General features: G+C 35.1%; 1 protein-coding gene and 2 pseudogenes across 1 annotated transcript; 2 read left to right on the plus strand and 1 right to left on the minus strand.

Moving 5' to 3' along the window:
- The first annotated feature begins 3,731 nt into the window (after window positions 1-3,731).
- Window positions 3,732-4,697, plus strand: LOC116136232 (thioredoxin H7-like). Its single transcript, XM_031421955.1, has 3 exons — window positions 3,732-3,984; window positions 4,080-4,202; window positions 4,282-4,697. The coding sequence occupies exons 1-3, from the start codon at window positions 3,853-3,855 to the stop codon at window positions 4,417-4,419; spliced, it is 393 nt and encodes a 130-aa protein (XP_031277815.1). The 5' UTR covers window positions 3,732-3,852; the 3' UTR covers window positions 4,420-4,697.
- A 7,027-nt stretch (window positions 4,698-11,724) lies between these two features.
- Window positions 11,725-12,495, plus strand: LOC116136125 (annotated as a pseudogene).
- Window positions 12,496-12,635: 140 nt separating this feature from the next.
- On the minus strand, window positions 12,636-15,015 carry LOC116136127 (annotated as a pseudogene).
- Between the last annotated feature and the right edge of the window lie 6,749 nt (window positions 15,016-21,764).

Here is a 21,764-nt window from a genome sequence, read left to right on the forward strand (position 1 = left end):
CTAAAACACCCCTGTTGCGCGAAGATTCTGGTTAGTGGTGGCGGCAGCGACGATCGACGGCCAATCGAAGCTGGAATCTTGGGGCTTTTGATGTGTAGGTGCCAGCGACTCTAATGGTGGTGCTAGGGAGTTCCATCGTCGTCGAAACTAGCCGGAATCAACAAAAGAAATTCGACGTTGCGTGAACTTTAAGTGGACGGCGATCGACGTAGGCTGGACGACGACGACTGAAAATGGATGGTTTTGGTCGTGGAGATGCCGTCCGTCGAATGGGGGTGTTTTCTCCGTTGAAAGATGCCAGAATCCGACGGGGTTTAGCTGCGATTTTTTATATATACCGGTCCGGTCCAACCGCGGTCCAATATGGTTTAAATCAAAATGGCGGTTTTTTATATATACTGGACCGGATTTGCCGCCGGTTGTCGGTCGAACCGGTCCGATCGGGCTGTTCGGTCCGGTTTTCAGAACATTGACTACAGCTCTATTCCTTGCTGGAAATCGATGACAGTGATGTTTGTGATAAGCAGCTGGATCTGTGAGTAATTGTTTGTTTGTTTGTTACTGCTTGGTTTACTCGACAAGGCAGCCTAATCACTGGTGGGTTCAATTTTCACAGGTTTCACCATCTGAAGTTGTATCCTGAATTTGAATCCGGTCCCAGACAACCAAAAAACCTGTTGTTGTGGAAACTTATAATGAGATTGTTTTCCCTGAACCTTCTGAGGGTTTCTTTGCTAGTGTGTTTGATCATCTTGCTGTAATCGTGCCTCGACTACCAGCTGGTTTTTGCATACCTACTATCAGTAAAGTTCCTTACTTTTTTTTTTCCCTCAGATTTTTGCCCATTATGATATCTATGAGGTTATCTTTGGTGTTTAAATTTCTGCAGCACCACTTTATATTATGAATGAGTAGGGGAAAGGTGAAACCAAGAATCATCCTCTTAGCCAGTGGTACTTGAATTTCTCCGAGGCAGATGAGCTTTTGAAACTTGCCGCAGCTCGTCAGCAGGTTAGATGGCTTTGTTTGGTTAATTTACTTGATTGAACTCTTCAGAGTTGTTGATTATATTTATTATGGCAGTCATACTAGTTATTGCCAATGTGTGCTGTTTGTTTTTTTAAGGAGATTTGAAATAATATATACTTTTGATAAGAAAATGGTATCTAAAAAACTATAAGTTACCTATCATCTATGACTGTTGGCAGTTATTGTAAATTGATAACTTCTGTTGTTTAGTATTTGTCACTGTCATGTACCATCTTGGTTTCATGGTTCCTCCCTACCTCATCATAGTGGTTATTAATTGGATTTATTCTGGAGGCTATAAGCATTGATTTACCTTACTGATGTTTTGTGGCATTTCTGCTTGTCACGTTTTTTTGAGAGTTAGAAGAAAAAGAGGCAGAAAGAGAGAAAGGAGAGAAAAAAGATTGTTTTTGGATTAAAGAGTTCATAATCCAACGGTTTGATTATTGTTTGATTAGTGAAAGTTTTTGTGTAGAAGATTTATCGTACATCTTCATTTAAGGTGATTTCTATTTTTACTTAAATTTACGTAAACGATGGTGATGGTTATGATGATGATGATGAATTTTGATGCTAATATGTGAAGCTCAATCAACATAGGGACGGATCAAAGAAAAAATACTTGCATCAAATGTTTTGTTATTAATTATTATGTATTTTGTAATTTAATATATAATGGATGAAGTGATGAACACAACATCATGTTTGGAATTTGAATTGTTGTTAAATACTTAAATTATATTAAGATTGTTATTGAATTTGAACTTTGAATCATGTTGGATAATAATTAAGTTGTTATTGTCTTATTAAAAATTGAAAATCTTAAAAAAAAAAAAAAAAAAAAAACAGATTTTTTATGTGTTGACATCATCATGCTGGTGTGATGATGTCATTGATTCAACCAGTGATCCAATCGGTTGGACCAGTTGACCCGTGACTCGGGAAGCATAATGGGTTACCCTCCGGTCCGGGTTTTAAAACAATGCAAACCATACTTCAATTTGCCCATTTTTTTGGGTTTCAACTTGTAACATATGACATGTGGACCGCATATTGATATTTGCCGAAATCCAATTTTGCGGCTGTGGAATTGGGTATATTACCTTTCCCTGTATATATTGTGGAGATTAAGGGTGCATCAGATAAATCATCAATCAAAGTCATACAGATACTGTCGTAATCATGTCTGCAACTTCGAATAAATGAGAAAACTTGAAATTAATTACAGAATGCCAGAGAATTAGAGTCTGCAACCGATAAATGATGTGATAAAAACTTATGATCAACTGTAAAAAGGGTCTTAGAGCCAATTGGGTATTTAACAAAATGACATATATATAGGTAGTTTTACACGAACGAACACTACTTATTAATTTTTTCTTATAAATGCGATGTGTCACTTTATAATGGATTCTGTCTATTAAACAATAGATTTCATCTGATTAAATAAAAGTTAATCAATTATAAACTATTACATTACATTTGTGCGAGAAATTAGTGAGAAAGTGTTTAATTTTTGATATACAACAAAATTCAAACAAGTTAAATCAATAAATTCCTGTCGTTCATGTCATTGTCTTAATTAAGAATAAGATGCTAGATAATGACGGCACTAATAATTAAAAAAGCATGATAACCAACAACATCACAGAATGTCAGAACTACAATTCTACTGCCGACCTCAAATGTCGTATTGGCTTTTGCTATGATCTTGTCAAAAGCATCTTTTCCTCTCTAATTTAACAAATAAGGTTATCCCAGAAGGAATTAAATGTAAGAATGACCTCAAGTTTATAGCTTTTCAATTGTCACTATAACTTCTACCTCTACCTCTGCCTTTTTTTTTTTTTTTTTCTTTTTACTTTTCTTGTAAAAAGTTGGTTTTTAAGTGAACTATGATGGTTTCTCATTATCTTGCTATTGGCTATAATAAGAGTGTTACACAAGACCAGTAATGTTGTTGTTCTTGTACTTGAATATATAAAAAAAATAAGATGCTCCACTTTTAAATATAGGACCATTAGATATATAAAGGAAGATGCTCTCTCAGTGGCTACAAAATTAAAATGGCTTACGCATCTTCTATTTCTGCATATTTTCTATGTGCCTACGTACATTTACAAATCACAACTGTTATGGCCATTTCCCATTTCCCCATTCTCCTAATCAGTTGACTTCACTTTCCCCATTAATACATTATTTAAATGCCGTATTTGACATCATTTTATACTTGTCAACGTTTCTTTTTAACTAAGTTGTGTTTGTATAAATTCTTTCAAAAGATTAACTGCTCCTTTATTATCTGTCGACAACTCAAACATGTCGTAATGGTTATTACCTTCTATTAGTTCCTTAGTTCAATACAGCTAATAATTCTCACTAACTCAAATTGTTACAGGATGGTTTGATATGGTTAGATTCTCAGGAAAATTCATTACAAAATCAATAAAAAATTACGAACTCTAATGCGTTACAATGGATGGCCAGTAACAAAAGAATCCTTTTCGCAGAATCAAGCCGTATAATTTCATTTTATTTAGTCATTAATTCTTGCGGCCATGAGATTAAGATTATGAAGATAATATGCTAGAAGTATAGAACCAAATACCGACAATCATATATAGTTTTTAAAAAATGAATAGCCACTATCATGGAATCGAAGCTTGATGCGATCATGACAACATGAGTCATATAAAGCCATCCCCACCACCACACTCTCAACTCCAAACCAAATTCAATCTTCTCCTCTTGTAAGTTGTAAGCAACTTTTTCTTTGAGAAATTAATTAAGCACCAACTTAGCTTAATTTTTTTTCTTCTAAAGATGGGAGCAAACATGTCTGACTTCGAGAACCCACATGGATTTAGCCCTGTAAAAACCAACCAGCTTATAGAGTGTCATTCCAAGAACCAATGGAAGGCTCAATTTGATGCCAACAAAGAAACTAGCAAGCTGGTGAGTAGCCATTTCTTTTCTTTATATACATGGGAGTTATATTTGATTGTTTAATATTAAATGGTTTAACGTGGTTTTTGATTTTTTTGGTGAAGACGGTGGTTTATTTCACGGCTACATGGTGTGGACCTTGTAAATTCTTGGAACCGTATATCAAAGAGTTAGCTGCCAAGTATTCAGACGTCTTGTTTATCAAGATTGATATCGATAAGCTGGCGGTAAGTAATTAAAACTCTTAATTATATAAAATAGGTTGCTTGATTATCATGCTTATAATATTTTAATGGAAATGAACAGGCAGTGGCAAGGGAATTTGAGCTGATTGATGTGGTGCCAACCATGGCTTTTGTTAAGAAAGGGAAAGAAATTGATAGGGTAGTGGGAGCCAAAAAGGAAGAAGTGCAGATGAAGATTGAGAAACACAGGACATTTTAATTAGGATTTACTAATCTAAATGCTGCTGCCTTAAATTAAAAGCAAGGCTCTACAGACTACAAACAATAAGTGGCTGAAACTCATGACCACCATCATCACAATTAACTCATTGCCATTTGCTTTGCTAAATAAAATTGTCATTTCTTTAATTTTCATATTATCGTAATTGTAGTTTGTTGAAGCTATAGACTACAAACAATATGTATGTTTTACTATCATTCCTGCTTCTTGTAAGGATTTGATTAAGGATAATTAATACATTACTGTTTAATTTGCAATTTGTTTTTAATTAGAAACCAGAAACAGAATAAAATCTATAAGATATAATCCTGAGAATAACAAAGTGCAGATGGTTTTGTTGGGCGATTCCAACTCTCTTATATGTTATGCTGGTTGTTGTAACTAAAGCCTAACTTATCAATCACACAAACACACAATCAAGAATCAAGAATCAACACCAGAGGTTTTACCGTGATTCACTTATCCAATTTATATAGGCTACATCCACGTTGAGCTCCGGAAATGGAGAGCTCACTGCACTAATCTTTAATTGAAAACAGTTTACAATCACTCTCAGATCAACCTAATTTGAGCAACCCTTAAACCAACCAAATTGTAACTTCTAATCCTAGAGATATCCTCTCTGGAATCCCTAAACCTTGAGAGAACTATAACCCCACAGAATGACAAGATCCTATCACTCAATCTTTATAAGTCACACAAATTTGATTCAAGATCGTAAACTCTAATAGAGAACTCTTACTTGCTCAATGTCAAAAACGCAAAAGAAGCCTCTACTTGAATCTGAATATTGAGCTGCTTTTATAGAGTTGACTGGAATTGATGATTACAGTCGTTGGATCTTTGTTTGATCAACGGTTTGAAATTATCCACACAAAATGACATCGCACCACTAACTCCAAAATGACGCAGCTTCAAGTCTTCACTCAACAATCTCCACCTTGAAGACTTGAAACTATATTAGTGTAGATTGCTCACAATCAAATCCCTCATCACTTTGGTCACTCCTGCCTATTTTATAAACAGTAAGTCCAAGCAGTGCTTGAACTTGGCAGGAGTGACTATCTTAGTGCCCATGTCTGCTGGGTTGTCTTCTGTGTTGATCTTCTTCAAATCAATTGTTCATTGCATGACTAGGTCTCTTAAAAAATGGAAGCGCACGTCCATGTGCTTGGTCCTTTCGTGATAAACAGGATTTTTACTTAGATGAATCGCGCTTTGGCTCTCTGAGTGAATAATCACTTTCCCATTAGTCAAACTTGCCTCGGACAGAATTCCCTTCAGCTATAATGCTTCTTTAAACACATTGGCAACTGCCACATATTAGAGTAGATGCCCTAGAGCCAATCAATTATTGTAGAATTGACTCTTTGTAATAATGTTCATTAATCAATAAAAGGCATTTTATTCTATATCGCGTAAATCATTATTATTGCAATATATATTGATATATGTCCTTAGAATGGTAGAGCCGTGACGAGGGTATCAAGTGTTTCAAATCTTGATAGTGAGAACCCTATGAGCACATATGGTGGCCATTCTAGAAACGTCCGTAGCCCCAGTATTATTCTGAACTAAGGGCACAGATAATACGGTAAGGCTATCATAGTGTTGAACGACCCTGTCGAAAGGCAGTGACTGATCTCACTTGTCAAGGTTGTTTGGTGACAACCTGGTGCAACACATGGGTGTTTGTTGTAGGCGATTACACCACAGCAAGTTCACTGGACTGACCCACCAGAGGATTCCATATGGATGGTAACCCCAGTGTCTATGGAACAAATCCTCTAACGAATGGTGGTGCATGTGATCCTTAGACTTGAGTCACCGGAGGCCTTGTGCACCGATTGTGTGTAGTTTACACTAGCCTAACGCAGTTCTTTTCAGAGCTGTCAATACGGTGGTGATTGGCTGCATCAAGGAGTGTATCAAGACTATGGTGGATTGACAGAGGATTTATCAATCCCGGTACGGAGAAAGTTATCTCACGGCGCAATTCAGTATATGACAATGACACTAAAACTGTGGCCACAGCGGGATTGAGTTGTTGCTCTATCCAGTTTATAATACGGTCATTGGTCCAGAAACTGAATAATAATATCGAGAGTAACCGAAGGTTGACACTATTTCTATGCCTTCGTCTCGTCGAGATAACGTATGATGAAGGGATCGATTTCACGGTAACCATATCGTTGACAGTAGCTACTTTGCTGAATTCGAATCTATCGGGTGGCCATGATGCCTTGCTAGGGGCCATCTTGGTCTGTATATTAGTGAGACGATTAATTGGTGTTAATCGCAACTACACTGCCGATATGATGAGGAGCCTAAGGGTCACACCATAGAAGACATTTAAGATGCAGAAGAAAGAAGGGCGTTTTCGTCTTTTAAGGCAAAAGGGTATTTTGGTAATTTCACAGTGCAATTAAATTTGCTGAGGTCTGTAGCCTTTATTTAATTGTTTAGAAAAATTAAATAAGTGAAATTACGTTTAAATATGTGTTCGCACTATTTAAAATTATATCATTATTGTTAAATGTTAATATATAATATTAATTGATTTTAATTGAGATAATGATGGAAATTAAAATAAATCAATTGGAGTGTTTGGCAACATGGGACGTTTGGGTTGAAACCCAAGCCTATTCCGTATGGGATTAGGGCAAATTGTTTTTAAATATAAAGGAAAAGTGTGTGATTTTTAATGGGAGAGTTTTTTTCTTGTAAAACCTAAAACACACAGCAGCCCTTTTGCTACTCCCACGGCAGATTGACTTGGCCTTGAATCAATTTCATTGATTCTTCTTTTCTTCTTAATCTTGAAGCCAAAGAGGATCTAGCAAATCTCTCTTTGGTTCTTTTAAGATTGTCTTCGGTGGACTACGCAGGTTCGATCCTACACTTGGATCGGTAGCAAAACGTTCGTCGACAAATTTGGAGGAGCCTTCAACGTGCGTTTGTTTTTTTTAAACTCATGTTGAATATTTATGCAGATTTTTATTAATATAATTGTAAAATCATACCCTTGATCTTGGCTCTTGTAAACGATCCCTGAGTTATATTATTTTTTTCCCGCTGCGTATACGGGACCGTTTACTTACACCACATACTCAACTTCGTCGACAGAGAGTCACAATAGGTTGTAGTCAGGGTGGATCCAGCCCATTTTGGGTGGGCCCTCAAATTTTTCTTTTAAATATTAATATATATAATTTTTGGATTTTGACCCACCCTAACAAAAAATTAATAGACAAAAATATTAATATGTATCTTTTTATTTTTGGCCCACCCTAAAAAATTTTTCTGGATCCACCATTGGTTGTAGTTGAGTCTTCCAGCTTATGCAGTTACCTCGAAGGGTGAAGTAGTAAGATGGGATATGTTTACTTGTTATAAAAGCAGCAGTCTGTTGCAAGCTGTATAAATATTCTTATCATTTCAATTTGTCACTATTGTATAAAGAAAAAATGCTCCCAGAATATTCTTTTTTCTGTAAAAGAGTTGGTTCTTGAGTGGGTATGAAGAACTCAAATTCATGAGAGAAACATTCTGATTATTTCCAACCCCACAAAAATATTTACGTTAGAATATGATAAAAAATTTCTTTCTTTAAGAGGTTAGCATGGAGTGTTCTGTTCTGTTATAAGAGTGTTCGATAGGACCAGTATTTTTAAAGATATAAAAGATGCTCCATTTTTTACATAAGGATCATTAATTATATAAAGGAAGGAAGATGCTTTCCCAGTAGCCACAGAATTAAGGGTAGAAGATGGTTAGATTCGTCGGTGGGCAGCAGCAAGCAACAGATTAAAAATTAACCAATTTTATTTAATTAATTCTCAAACACGTTGTATTTTTTAATGCACCCACTCTCACCTCATAAGATGCTCCATTTTTACATATAGGACCGTTAAGTTTATAAAGGAAGAAGCTCTCTCTCTAGTAGTCACATACTTTTATGATTTTGTTCAGTCTTTTAGAAAAATTTAAAAGCATTATTTAAATGTGTATTCAAAAATAAAATGCAGTGGACTATTTGTTTCAAAATATTTTTATAATAATTATTAATTATACTTTTTGCATTTTTTTATTATTTATTCAATATTAATAACTTTATATTTATTATAATTGATTAAATATGTACTCGTTACCCCTTTTTGTGAATTTTTTAAAGTTTGCAATTAAAAGTAGAAAACAATGTGCACATTATGTGTGTGTTATATATATAGTGGTATATGACTTAAATTATGTGTGGAATTGGCATATTGTAATTTTATTGAGTTCTAATAAAGATGATTTATACAACTAAGATACTACTTAATTAACAACAACAATAATAATAATTTATTATGATAATTTTACGGCAACATCAAAAGTTATATTAATATTAATCTATTAACGATTTACACATTAATTGTTATATATGTTTAATGAAATTTTTATATCGTTTTTCAACAGATATATATAATACAAATAAAACCTATGGTTCTAGTATGAGAGTCTATAATTTTAGTTTTGGAACTCTTTAAATTGATGAAAAGAAATTATGTGATTGCATTTAGCAAATGGAGTTGAAAGTTAAACTTAAAACAATTAAATAAAATCTAAATAAATAGCATTGAATTCGAAGCTAACAAAATCGAGTACTATTAACATTATATTTATTTATTTATTTAAAAAAAAATTGATTGATACATAAAATATAAAACCTAAAATAAAAAAATTAAACTCAAATCAACAAAATTGGGTACCATTAACATTGGACTTGAAATATTCAACGTGCAATTTAATCCATTAATAGTATTTAAAACTAAAGATAACGTAAATGAAACATACAATTTAAAACTTGAATATTGTAATGTCAAACGTGAAACTATATATATTTGATACGAAAAAAACAATTAAATTGAAACTAATAATATGTTACTTGAAACATTTAACGCAATTGAAATCTTGATAATAAAAATGATGCTATTAACATAACATGAAACTTTTTACTTACTTCAAAATTTACAATTCCGAATAAATTAATTATTATTTTATAAAATTATTTTCGTTATCTTTAAAAAATGAATTTAAATATATTTAATATTTTCATAAAAATTAATTAAAAAAAAAAGAATAACACTATTGAAATTGTCAACGTATTATAGAATATTTTAACATCAATTTGTAACTATTGAACTTGATGCAAATAAACATTAAATTGAAATGTAAAATGTAAAACCTAATAAATAACATTGACACCATTAACATTGTAATTGAAATACTATATATTTTGAAAACATATAAATAGAACTTGAAATGTAAAATATATATTGCAAGTCAAATGTAAAACCTGCAATTATTAACCTTAAACCTGAAAATTGAAGGGATTTGGAAACAAAAACGTTATTTGAGACTAACAATTCACAGTTAAAACTTTTAACATTGATTTGAAACCTATAAATAAAACTCAAACCAAGAGCATATATATGGATCTATAACATAGAACTTATTACTATAACATCGAACGTGAAATTTGAGGGACTTGATCCCAAATATTTTGGGTTAGGAAACTAATATAATGTAAATATTAATTGAAACCTGTTGTGCAGGAAAATCTGACCTACCTTGAGCCCAGAAAGGACGTCGAGGATCCTAGCTCGCACGTCACACACATCATCTAGCAAGAGTTTTCTTGAGACCCACGATAAAACTTGTGACTAAAAACCAGTGTCAACAGGTTAACACAAAGCGCAACACCTAACAAGCTTGCCAGACCGCATGAGCACCACATGTAGTGCATGCAGCTGCTTGGCCTACATCGCTAACTCTCTGACAAAATTTGGTTAACCACAACTGTAATCACCACTATATGGCCTAACTTCCTCGATTGCCCATTGGTGTTGAGCAACAAACAATCATTTCGCTGATGCCAACATACACTAAATACCACTATTGAGACTCCTATAAATACCAGTTGCAGTCTCGAAAAGGGGGTTCGAAGGTCCAGAGGAAAAAGGGCTTAGGAATAGAGAAATTCATAGAGAAAAAGTAGGCAATTAGTTATAGTCATCTCACTGAGATAACCTCTGTAATCATTCACTAATTCCTGTTGAATTTTCTTAATTCTTGGTGCGAGTACAATTTAGTGTTAACAGCTTTAATAGATTGGTGTGAGTACATCTTGGTGACAATGTTTATGTCAAGGTAACTTCTTATTCTTTATCTTCCTTCCATTGAAGTGTTTCCATTTTGTTCATATATGAGAAACACAAGCACATGCTAACATTATGAAATTATATGTAACTATAGTTAATGGGGCATATGGATGTCTGTCATGCAAATCAACTAAAGAACATAGCATGCGTATATGTTAGTACAACTAAAGAGTACTGAACGACAATAGACCCTTCAAATCTTAATAAAAGAGTTAAAAGATCAATAACTTAGTACTTATAATATAATTGTGAGAACACAGAGCGTTTGTACAATGCAGTACTTTTTGGTTAGGTACTGACTTGGAGTGTTTAATGCATGATACACCTATGACTATTACTGATTCTTCTCTTTCATGACTAACCCACCATCCTTTTTCATGTGCTTCATCTTCCTTGGTACCAAAAACCCTGGACAAAGTTGTTTTTGTTGAGCAGAATGCAGCAGAAGCAGTTTTCAAAATGTTCAAAATTTCAGATTTCTGCAGAGGCCAAAATGTTAGTTTCAAAAGTTAGCTTAAAGGACTAAAATGTAAAAATAAAAAGTAAAAGCAGGTGCGTTTTGCTTCCACAATACTGTTCTATTGTCGATATTGAATATTCGTATAAACGTTTTCACTTTTGTAGGTGTACTTGTAAATATTCAAGCTGTACCGGGTCCTTGGTCAGTTGTAGTAGGCAATCAGTTGTAGCTTCAAATTTTCAAACAGATGACAAAAAGTACTGCTACATACCACTTTAAAAGTGATACCAAAACCACTAAGAGAATAAAGGCTCACAGCAAAAACATTGTCTAGCACTCTTTGTTAAACTATTCTTTCCTGTAACTACGTACACCAAAACGGAGGCTTGTTTAACCCAATTGCCTGAAGTGTCAGATATTAAGCAAATCGCCAGGGGAAAATTGGCATATTGGCCAGAGAGGTTGACTGCAGTCCCTCCTAGGATTTGCAGTGGAAGTTTGAATGGAATTGCAGCTGAAATGTTTAGAGAAGACACAGAACTATGGAAGAAAAGAGTGGCACGTTATAAAACCGTGGACTATCAGTTGGCACAAAATGGGAGGTAGAGAAACTTGCTTAATATGAACTCTTATTTGGGAGGCTTTGCAGCAGCTTTAGTTGATGATCCGGTGTGGGTCATGAACATGGTACTTGTTGAAGCTGAGATCAATACTCTTGGAGTCATCTATGAACGTGGGTTGATAGGATCGTATCAAAATTGGTAAGTTTAGATGATATTTTAAATTAAGCTGAAAATGAGTTTTGATCTCTACCTTACTGATTTCTACTTGTATCTTTCATGTTAATAGTCTTGGTAGCAAATAAACTACCACAATAGCCCTACAACTCATGGTCATGTTTACCTCTTTGGGAAAATATCCAACAATAGCTTATTTTGGCAATATCTTTTTTGTTAGAGGTTGTTGCTGCTAAATATTTTGTCTTCTTGTAGGTGCGAGGCCATGTCTAGTTATCCCAGGACTAATGACTTTATAAATGTTGACTTTGTTTTTTAGTCTCTAAAAGGACAGGTAATTATATGAATAAAAAGTCCATGGGTGAGAATTTCATCATGAATAGTTCAACTAATTGTGATTAATTGTAACAGATGTGAAATGGAAGATATATTGTTAACAATGGATAGGATTTTAAGGCCAGAAGGTAGTGTAATTATCCCGGGACGATGTTGGTATATTGGTGAAGATCAAGAGCTTGTAGATGGTATGCAATGGGATGGCAGGATTGCCGATCATGAAGATGGTCCCCATCAGAGACAGAAGATTCTTTTTGCCGTTAAACAATACTGGACAGCCCTTGCTTCTGACCAAGGAGCCTCCCGGCCTTGGAGGTAATTGGCCAGAAGGTCTCCTCCCCTCTGGATAGTGGCTGGGTTAGGAAAGAAGACACCCACTCATTTTCCTCTTCTCGAAAATGGTGGGGAAGCAAGCGCTCGCGGGACAAAACCCGAACTCGATCAATTTATCGAGGGTGATTAACTGCTCAACGTTCCGAGCTGAATCCGACAGCTCGCAAAAATGCAAAACTTGCCACTGGAGTTCCTCGGGCAAAAGGGTGATTCCTCGCGATCGCCTGCAAAACAAAAAATAATATAAGGACACCCCAGAAAGCACCTCTGCAAGGGGCTAATCAAGCAAAACCAAACGAAAACTACAGGCATCTCTGAAACCACCGGTCCCTTAGCAAGCGTACAGGAAATAGTCAGAGTTCCAACAACATAGTTTACTAGGGATCTTATGCAACCCCTTCAGATCAGAACGTTTGGCTTTAGAAAATTGTAAAGCCCCCCTGACTCTTCTTCAGGGGGTAAACGTTCATGAGCTCATCGACAGTAAACTCACCAATACCGTTCTTTCTATACGTAATATACATGCCAATCACGCACAGGTAAGAATTCGCCGTTAACTGAAGCAGGGCGATCCCGAGGTGCTCCGTCACATCCAAGATAAACTTATGTGGGGGCACTGAAACCCTGCACCTAAGGAGGGTCTCTGAGGTCGCTGTCCAACCAGCATGAGGAGTATTCAGAGAGTAGTCCTCAGCATGACGGAGAAGACCAACCAGGCTATATTCCTTCCTTAGACCATCTCCAACCACAAACACCAAATTGACGCAAGTTTCACCCTAAATTGGTATGATTTTTGGTGTATTTTACTATTAAGTCTCCAACTCATTGTCTAACTATTACACTAAAAAGAATATTCTTTAAAATATTCTTTTTCTTTTTCTTTCTATTAATAATCAATAATTAATCTATTTAACTAATTATTTTTGTATATATTAATTAAATATTGAGAATGATATTTTTATTAAATAATAATTACTTTAAAAATTATACTAATTTAATAAAATTAATTAATTATTTAATTAAATAAATATTACATTTAATATAGAAAAACATTATATCTAATATAAAATGCCACAAAAAAAAAAAAAAAAAAAAAAAGACAACAATAACACAACATAAAAGTAAAATTTCATATTGATAGTAATTTAATTTTCCGAATTAGTATATTCTTCCCACAAATGATCAATTAATGCATTTCGAAGAGCATGGTAAGCCTTTGTATCCTTAATTTGTCTATGTCGAGCAAGAAAATTTTGAAATCAGACATTTTCATCTACGATAATTTCAACTTCGAGAGTTGACGCTTTCATCTGATTCTCAATCGATGCATCAACATTACGATCATCCTCGATTATCATGTTGTACATAATAATACACGCAATCATTATACCATGTAATACATTTTTTTCCCAAAAACGTGTCGGTCCTGCCACAATTGCAAACCGCGATTGGAGAACTCCAAACGCACGTTCCACATCTTTTCTACATCCTTCTTGTTTCATTGCAAATAATTTTTTTTTTTTGGGACCATATGGATCGTGAATAGTTTGTACGAGAGTGGACCACTTTGGGTACATACCATCATCTAAATAATAACCCATATTATACTATTTTCCTTGAATGATATAATGAGCGGGAGGAGCAATACCTTGAGTTAGGTTGGCAAACAGATGAGATGCCTCCAACACATTAATGTCATTGTTGGAACCTAGCAAACCAAAAAATGCATGTCATATCCACATATCATAATCAACTACAGCCTCGAGAATAATAATTGGGGATCCACTACGACCAGCATATTGTCCTGCGCAAGCTATTGAACAATTTTTCCACTTCCAGTGCATACAATCTAAACTACCCAACATTCCTGGAAAACCATGTTGTTCACCAATATGAAGTAGCCTTGCAACATCATTAGCATTAGGTGATATTGTTCTGCAAATACCTCAACAACAGCACGACAAAATCTCTTCAAACTTTCAATGGTTGTAGACTCGCCTATTTTAATATACTCATCAGTAGCATCTGTCGGTAGACCATATGCTAACATCTAGAATACAACTGTTATTTTTTGAAAAGCAGACAATTCGAGCCTATCGAGCCCATCCCTTCATTGTACAAAGTAGTTATCATGACCTTTCACGCGATCAACAATACAAATGAATAAATTTCGAGACATTCGAAATCGTCGGAGAAACATGGAATCATTATACCATGGATTATCGGCAAAATAATCATTAAACATATTGCGATCAACAGTTTCCCAGTTGCGATTGATGAATCTATGACCAGGAATTGATCCTCTATGGATCACCTGGTTGTTTTGTTGATTGAGATATTGAAGGAGGAGGTTGTTGTTGTTAGCTATCATGCGAAGGATTACTTCTTGCTCTGCATCAACCGCTTCAAGATCATTCATCAATTCCTTGTCATCAATTTCATTGTCGGAAAATGATGACGAATTAGAAGATGATAAATGAGATGGACCTCCAAAATTGAAATTCATCTTTCTAGATATATTAGTTGAATGATTTGGAAGTTGATTTGGTGTGAGCTTTTATAGTTGAAGAAAATACTATTCTAGATAAAAAAATAATAATTCAAAAAGATGTAATGTCCATTCAAGCTTTTGAGATTTGTGGCTTATTCAAAAAGATGTATTATACATTCAAGCTTAAAAAGATGTATTGTCCATTCAAGCTTTTGAGATTTATAGTTTAATTCAAAAGATGTATTGTTCATTCAAGCTCAAAAAGATGTGTTGTTTATTCAAGCTTTCAATTCAAACTTATGTTATAAAAGAGCATACAACACATTAGTTTTGAACACATCTCTTCTATTTCCTCTTAGAAAGAAAAAAAAAGCATATATCTTCTTCATTTGTGTTACAAAATGACTACACAACGAAGTTCTTCGTACACAAATGAAGAAGACATGTATCTATGTCATATTTATCTTGATGTTTCTTAAAATTTGATTTTAGGTATAAACCAATCTAGCGATCAATTTTGGTCTCGAGTTGAGCTTGACTACAACAGTTCCAAACCCATGTTTCTCACTCAGGTTCGAAACAAAAGATCTTTGCATTGTGGAATGCAACTAATCTTTAAAGCTATTGGCAAATTGAGGGGATGTGTACGTCAAATTGAAAATATGAATCCAAGTGGTGATTCTGAGCAAGATATTGTGAGTATTTGTTACATTTAATTTATTATCTTTTTTTTTTTATTTAATTGATTTTAATGTTATATGTATATTGTTTTGTAGATGATTCAAGCCAAAATGTTACTAGTAAAAGATAAAAGTTACAAGAAAGGTTTCAGATTTGATCATGTGTGGGCCTATACTTAAGGATATTGAAAAATTTACAGATAATGTTAACGCCGCAGAAGTATTTCAAAGGCAAACTGGTAGGTTTGTATCACAAGAATCAGAAGAAGTTTCAAACTAAATTGAAACTATTCAAGAAGAAAATCGACAGCTTGCTGCCATTTTCAATCGAGCCAACTCAGCTAGGGCACAAAATTATGAAATCCAAATGAAAAAATTGGCTTTGACAGAATATCAAGAAGATAACAAAATTTTATTCAAGGATTTGAATTCCATAACCAATCCAAGCCTGCGTGAGTTTTTTCAAAATGAGTAATCAAGAATTATGCAAAAAAGCGCTCAACAACAAGGTCAAGGATCTCACCAACCGGGCAATTCCTTCCTTAGACCATCTCCAACCACAAACACCAATTGACGCAAGTTTCACCCTAAATTGGTATGATTTTTGGTGTATTTTACTATTAGTCTCCAACTCATTGTCTAACTATTACACTAAAAGAATATTCTTTAAATATTCTTTTTCTTTTTCTTTCTATTAATAATCATAATTAATCTATTTAACTAATTATTTTTGTATATATTATTAAATATTGAGATGTATTTTTATTAAATAATATTACTTTAAAATTATACTAATTTAATAAATTAATTAATTATTTAATTATAAATATACATTTAATATAAAAAACATTATATCTAATATAAAATGCCACAAAAAAAAAAAAAAAAAAAAGACAACAATACCAACATAAAAGTAAAATTTCATATTGATAGTAATTTAATTTTCCGAATTAGTATCTATTCTTCCCACAAATGATCAATTCATCGCGGAAACCCTGCACCTAAGGAGGGTCTCTGAGGTCGCCGTCCAATCGGCATAAGGAGTATTCGGAGAGCAGTCCTCAGCATGACGGAGAAGACCAACTAGGCTATATTCCTCTTTATACGTTCAAGATCATTGTCGGGAAGAGGATGCATTAGGTTCTTGCGCGGCTTAACAACCGTCGAAGGAACTACGTCGTCCTACACCCGCAAGGAGTCCATCTCCACATTGCTGAGCCAACTCCTCACGAACATCTATGTCGCTAAAGGAACAATAGAGGCTCCCCCATGGCTTCACCCCGACAACCTTGACCACGAGCGATGACTATGTTGCCCAATTCTAGAAATACCTAAAACGCAAAATCTAATATTACCCGAAACCCCTACTCCTTACAAAATAACTCACTGATCACTTGTCCCTCGATCAGGACAAGGAAGTGAAATGGTGGAAGCCAAGCACTGGCATCTACCCAAGCGACCCCAAGACAAATCTTTGTGGTTGCCCTCCAAGACACTGGTGGGTCGAACCAACGGGCAACGTAACGGTGAAAGGAAAAAAAGAGAAGAAACTTATCATAGAAATGATTCCACAAACGTAGAAACTCACGAAAGGGCCAATGAGACTATCTAAAGACTAGGCGGAAAGCACAAACAACTACTGTGAATAAAGGAAGACGAAGTTAGAGCACCTTTTATAGAACAATAAAGATAGGCTGACAAAGACAATCTGAACCATCAAAGCCATCTACGTGGTGTCATCCGATGCCCAGGCATGAGCCTCATTTAAGAAATCGAGGCAATCACCTTTCAATGCGGACTAGTATTTAATCGACACACTACCTCAAATGACATAACATTTAAACATGATTGAAGCGACTCTTCAGAGGCTCAACATGAAATCTAATTGTCTCGTACACTCAAAGCCTACAAAAGCAAAGCAAAAAGCCTCAGTCCGTCCAAGCCCTAAAGCCTTGGTTCGTCCAAGCCCCAAAACATCAGTCAGTCCAAGCCCCGAAACATTGAGAACCCACAGAGACCCTTCTCCGGGCTTCTAGCCAACACCTTTTCAAAATCTGAGACAAATGCGGAACGTCCCATGACTCGAGGGTTCGAGAGCTTAGAAAAGTAAGGTCTCAACGAGGAAAGCACCACGAATAGAACAAAAGAGCTCCATTTTCTAAATGGTAAAGTCAAGTAAGTCTCACGCATTCACACGCCCACACTAGTCGAAATATGGATTACAATAACAATTACTATTGTGTTAACATCCGAAAGTGTTACATCAAAGTTGGTTCACAAAAAAACTCCAAGTAGTCCGGAGGCACCCAAAATGAAAATAAACAAGAAAAGATAGAGGAAGAGTAATCTAATCTATATGGAGAGGCAAAGCCCGAGCTTTTGCCTTCCGTAGACGAGTAGCTTGCCACTTGAGCTCTTCTTTCTCGCTTCGGAGGATGTTCTTCACATCTTGCAACCACAACACCTCCAACTGGTTCATCGCCCTCTCCCGAGAAAGCTCAATAATCCTCTGCTCCCTCACCTCTACTTCTCGAAGCATCTCCTAGCAACCTCGATCAAGTTTGGCCTGGGAGGAAGCGAGGTGATCTTTTTGTTAGAGTAGATGCCCTAGAGCCAATCAATTATTGTAGAATTGACTCTTTGTAATAATGTTTATTGATCAATAAAAGACATTTTATTCTATATGGCGTAAACCATTATTATTGCAATATGTATTGATATATGTCCTTAGAATGGTAGAACCGTGACGATGGTATCAAGTGTTTCAAATCTTGATAGTGAGAACCCTATGAGCACATATGGTGGCTATTCTAAAAACGTCTGTAGCCCTAGTATTATTCTGAAGTAAGGGCACGATAATACGGTAAGGCTATCATAGTGTTGAACAACCCTGTCGAAAGGCAGTGACTAATCTCACTTGTCAAGGTTGTTTGGTGACAACTTGGTGCAACACATGGGTGCTTGCTGTAGGCGAATACACCGCAGCAAGTTCACTGGACTGACCCATCAGAGGATTCCATATGGATGATAACCCCAGTGTCTATGGAACAAATCCTCTAACGAATGATGGTGCATGTGATCCTTAGACTTGAGATCACCGGAGCACCTTGTGCACCGATTGATGTAGTTTGACACTAGCCTAACGCAGTTCTTTTCAGAGCTGTCAATACGGTGGGGATTGGCTGCATCAAGGAGTGTATCAAGACTATGATGGATAGACAAAGGATTCATCACTCCCGGGTACGAAAAAAGTTATCTCACGGTGCAATTCAGTAAATGTCAATGACACTAAAACTATGGCTACAGTGGGATTGAGTTATTGCTCTATCCAGTTTATAATACAGGTCATTGGTCCAATAACTGAATACATAATATCGAGAGTAACCGGAGATTGTCACTATTTCTATGCCTTCGTCTCGTCAAGATAACGTATGATGAAAGAATCGAATTGTATGGTAACCATATCGTTGACAGGTAACTACTTTATGGAATCTGAATCTATCAGGTGGCCATGATGCCTTGCTAGAGGCCAATCTTAGTATGTGTATAGTGAGACGATTAATTGGTGTTAATCGCAATACTATACACTACTAGTATGATGAGGAACCTATGGGTCACACACATAGAAGATAATTTAAGAGCGAGGAAGTTAGAAAGATGTTTTCGTCTTTTTAGGCGAAAGGGTATTTTGGTAATTTCATAGTACAATTAAATTTGCTGAGGTCGTAGCCTTTATTTAATTTGTTAGAAAAATTAAATAAGTGAAATTATGTTTAAATATGTGTTCGCATATATTTAAATAAATTATCATTATTGTTAAATGTTAATATATATATATTAAATATATATTAATTGATTTTAATTGAGATAATGATGAAATAAAATAAATATCTAAGTGGGAGTGTTTGGAAACAAGGGGTGTTTGGATTGGAGCACAAGCCTATTCCATATGGGAATAGGGCAATTAAAACATCACTATAAAAGAAAAGGTTTCTTTGTGAAAAGAAAGAATTTTTCATTATTCACTTTTTCATTAAAAAGAAAAACCCAAAGCCCCAAAACACTCTCTCCCACGCTAGTTTTGCTTTCGCAAAGAATCAAAGTTTTTCTTTGATTTTTCTTCTTTGTTCTTAAGGCTAAAAAGGATCTAGCAAATCCCTCTTTAGTTCATTGTAATTGTCTTCGTGTGGACTTCATTGGTTCGATCCTACACTTGGGTCGGTAGCAAAATACATTCAGAGACAACTTGGAAGAGCCTCCAAACGTGCGTATGATTTCTTAAACTCTAGATTAATTTTTTGCAGATTCTTATTTTGATATAAACTGTAAATTTGTGCCCTGATCTTGGTTCTATGGAACGATCCATATTGTTGAAAGTTTTTGTTTTTCGTTGTGTAAATGGATCGCTTCCTAACACTTTTAACTTCGCTATCTCCCTTTCAGCCTTCTGGAGCCAAAATTGATTTGCCCCATGATCCAAGAAAACAGATTAAGCCTCCTGACGAAGCAGCATCACCAAGGAGAAAAGTTGCAAGAAGGAAAGAAATCAAGGTAATTTACTCATTCAATCACCCATGAAAGATAAGACACAACGCAAATAGCAAACCTGGGCCTGGTCATGAGCTGCCTTCTGAAGCAAAGCCGCCAGAGGAAGCCCTCGAAGAATTGCCCAAGATTCTTCAGTAACACCCAAAATAAGGGCGTGCATGGGGACTTGGAGATGATTTGCCAACTGCCCAATCACTTCCTCTAGATTCCCCCTCGTGAGAACTGATGACAAGCCTTCCAATATCTGTCTCACCATGGAAGCAGGGACAAAGGGAGGGGGGGGTCAAGGAGGGTCAGTTGACGATCCTTGACTTTTTAAATCTTTTGCTAAGTATATAAAAAAAAATGCCCTTATATGAAGTTGACCCTCCTTGACTTTTGAATTTTTTTGCTATGTTTTTACAAAATTGCCCTTAGATGAAATTAAAATACCCAAAAACTTCACTACACCCAATAAATTAAACCTTTTTTTTTTGGGGGGGGGGGGGGGGGGGAGACGACGACTATCAAACTCAAACTAAAGTACTAAACCCTACCTTCTTCTTCCCTAGACGGCTTCTTTCTCTTCAACAACCTATCAAGCCAAATTTTTCCTTTTATCTACACAAGTGTAGTTTTCTCCCCTTATCAAGCTAGCAAGCCCCCTTTTTTTTTTTTTTTTTTCAATTTTTTAGGTAATATATTTTATATTTGTATTCTTTTAATTTTGAAAGTTCAAGGTTAAATTATAGATTGGGATTTATGAAATTGTCATTGCCATTGAGATCACAAATTGAATCAATTTTATATTTATTTGTAATGATATATTGAAGTTAGAGGAAGTTATAAGATAGTTTTTAAAGTTATTTTGAAGAAGACCTTGGGACCACATTGTTTTACTCATATTGCCGATTTTTTTTTTTTTTTTTTTTTTTTTTTTTAATATGGAGAAGAAGAGTTCTTGGGACCATATTGTTTTACCCTTTGTTATATAAAAGTGTTTAATGCAAATGGATTTTGGAGTGGGCCTTGGGACCACATTGTTTTACCCATATTTGCCTATTCTGTGTTGTTTTTTTAATGGAGAAGTGGGTTCTTGGGACCACATTGTTTTACCCATAGTGGCCTATTTTGTTGTTGCATTTTTCTCTATCAAGTAATAATATATTGTTGTTTTGAAATAGTATGGAGAGATATTTCAAAAGAAAACCAACAATGATCTTATCATTTGAACAAGAAGAAAATATTGGCGATTCAAGTAAAAGAGTGGATGTTGATTTGCGAGATCTTCTTACGGATCCAGGCTTAGGACCCCAAATTTTAGATTATGATCCTAATATTCAAGATCAAATCTGAAGAATATATTTGGAAAAGAGTCCTTGTCAACCTAAGGGCCATGAGTTTCCTTCTAGGTATTTTGGTGGATTTTCAAGACGATTTATTGTTTTTGGGTTTAGTGAATTTGAACAATTGTTGGAATATAGTATAGCGAAATATGCTTTTGTCTTTATTGCTATCTTTTTAAGCCAAATGGTGATAAAGGGAGTGGTGATCGCT

Source organism: Pistacia vera, unplaced genomic scaffold (genome assembly GCF_008641045.1).
Source record: "Pistacia vera cultivar Batoury unplaced genomic scaffold, PisVer_v2 Contig31, whole genome shotgun sequence".
Classification (NCBI taxonomy): domain Eukaryota; kingdom Viridiplantae; phylum Streptophyta; class Magnoliopsida; order Sapindales; family Anacardiaceae; genus Pistacia; species Pistacia vera.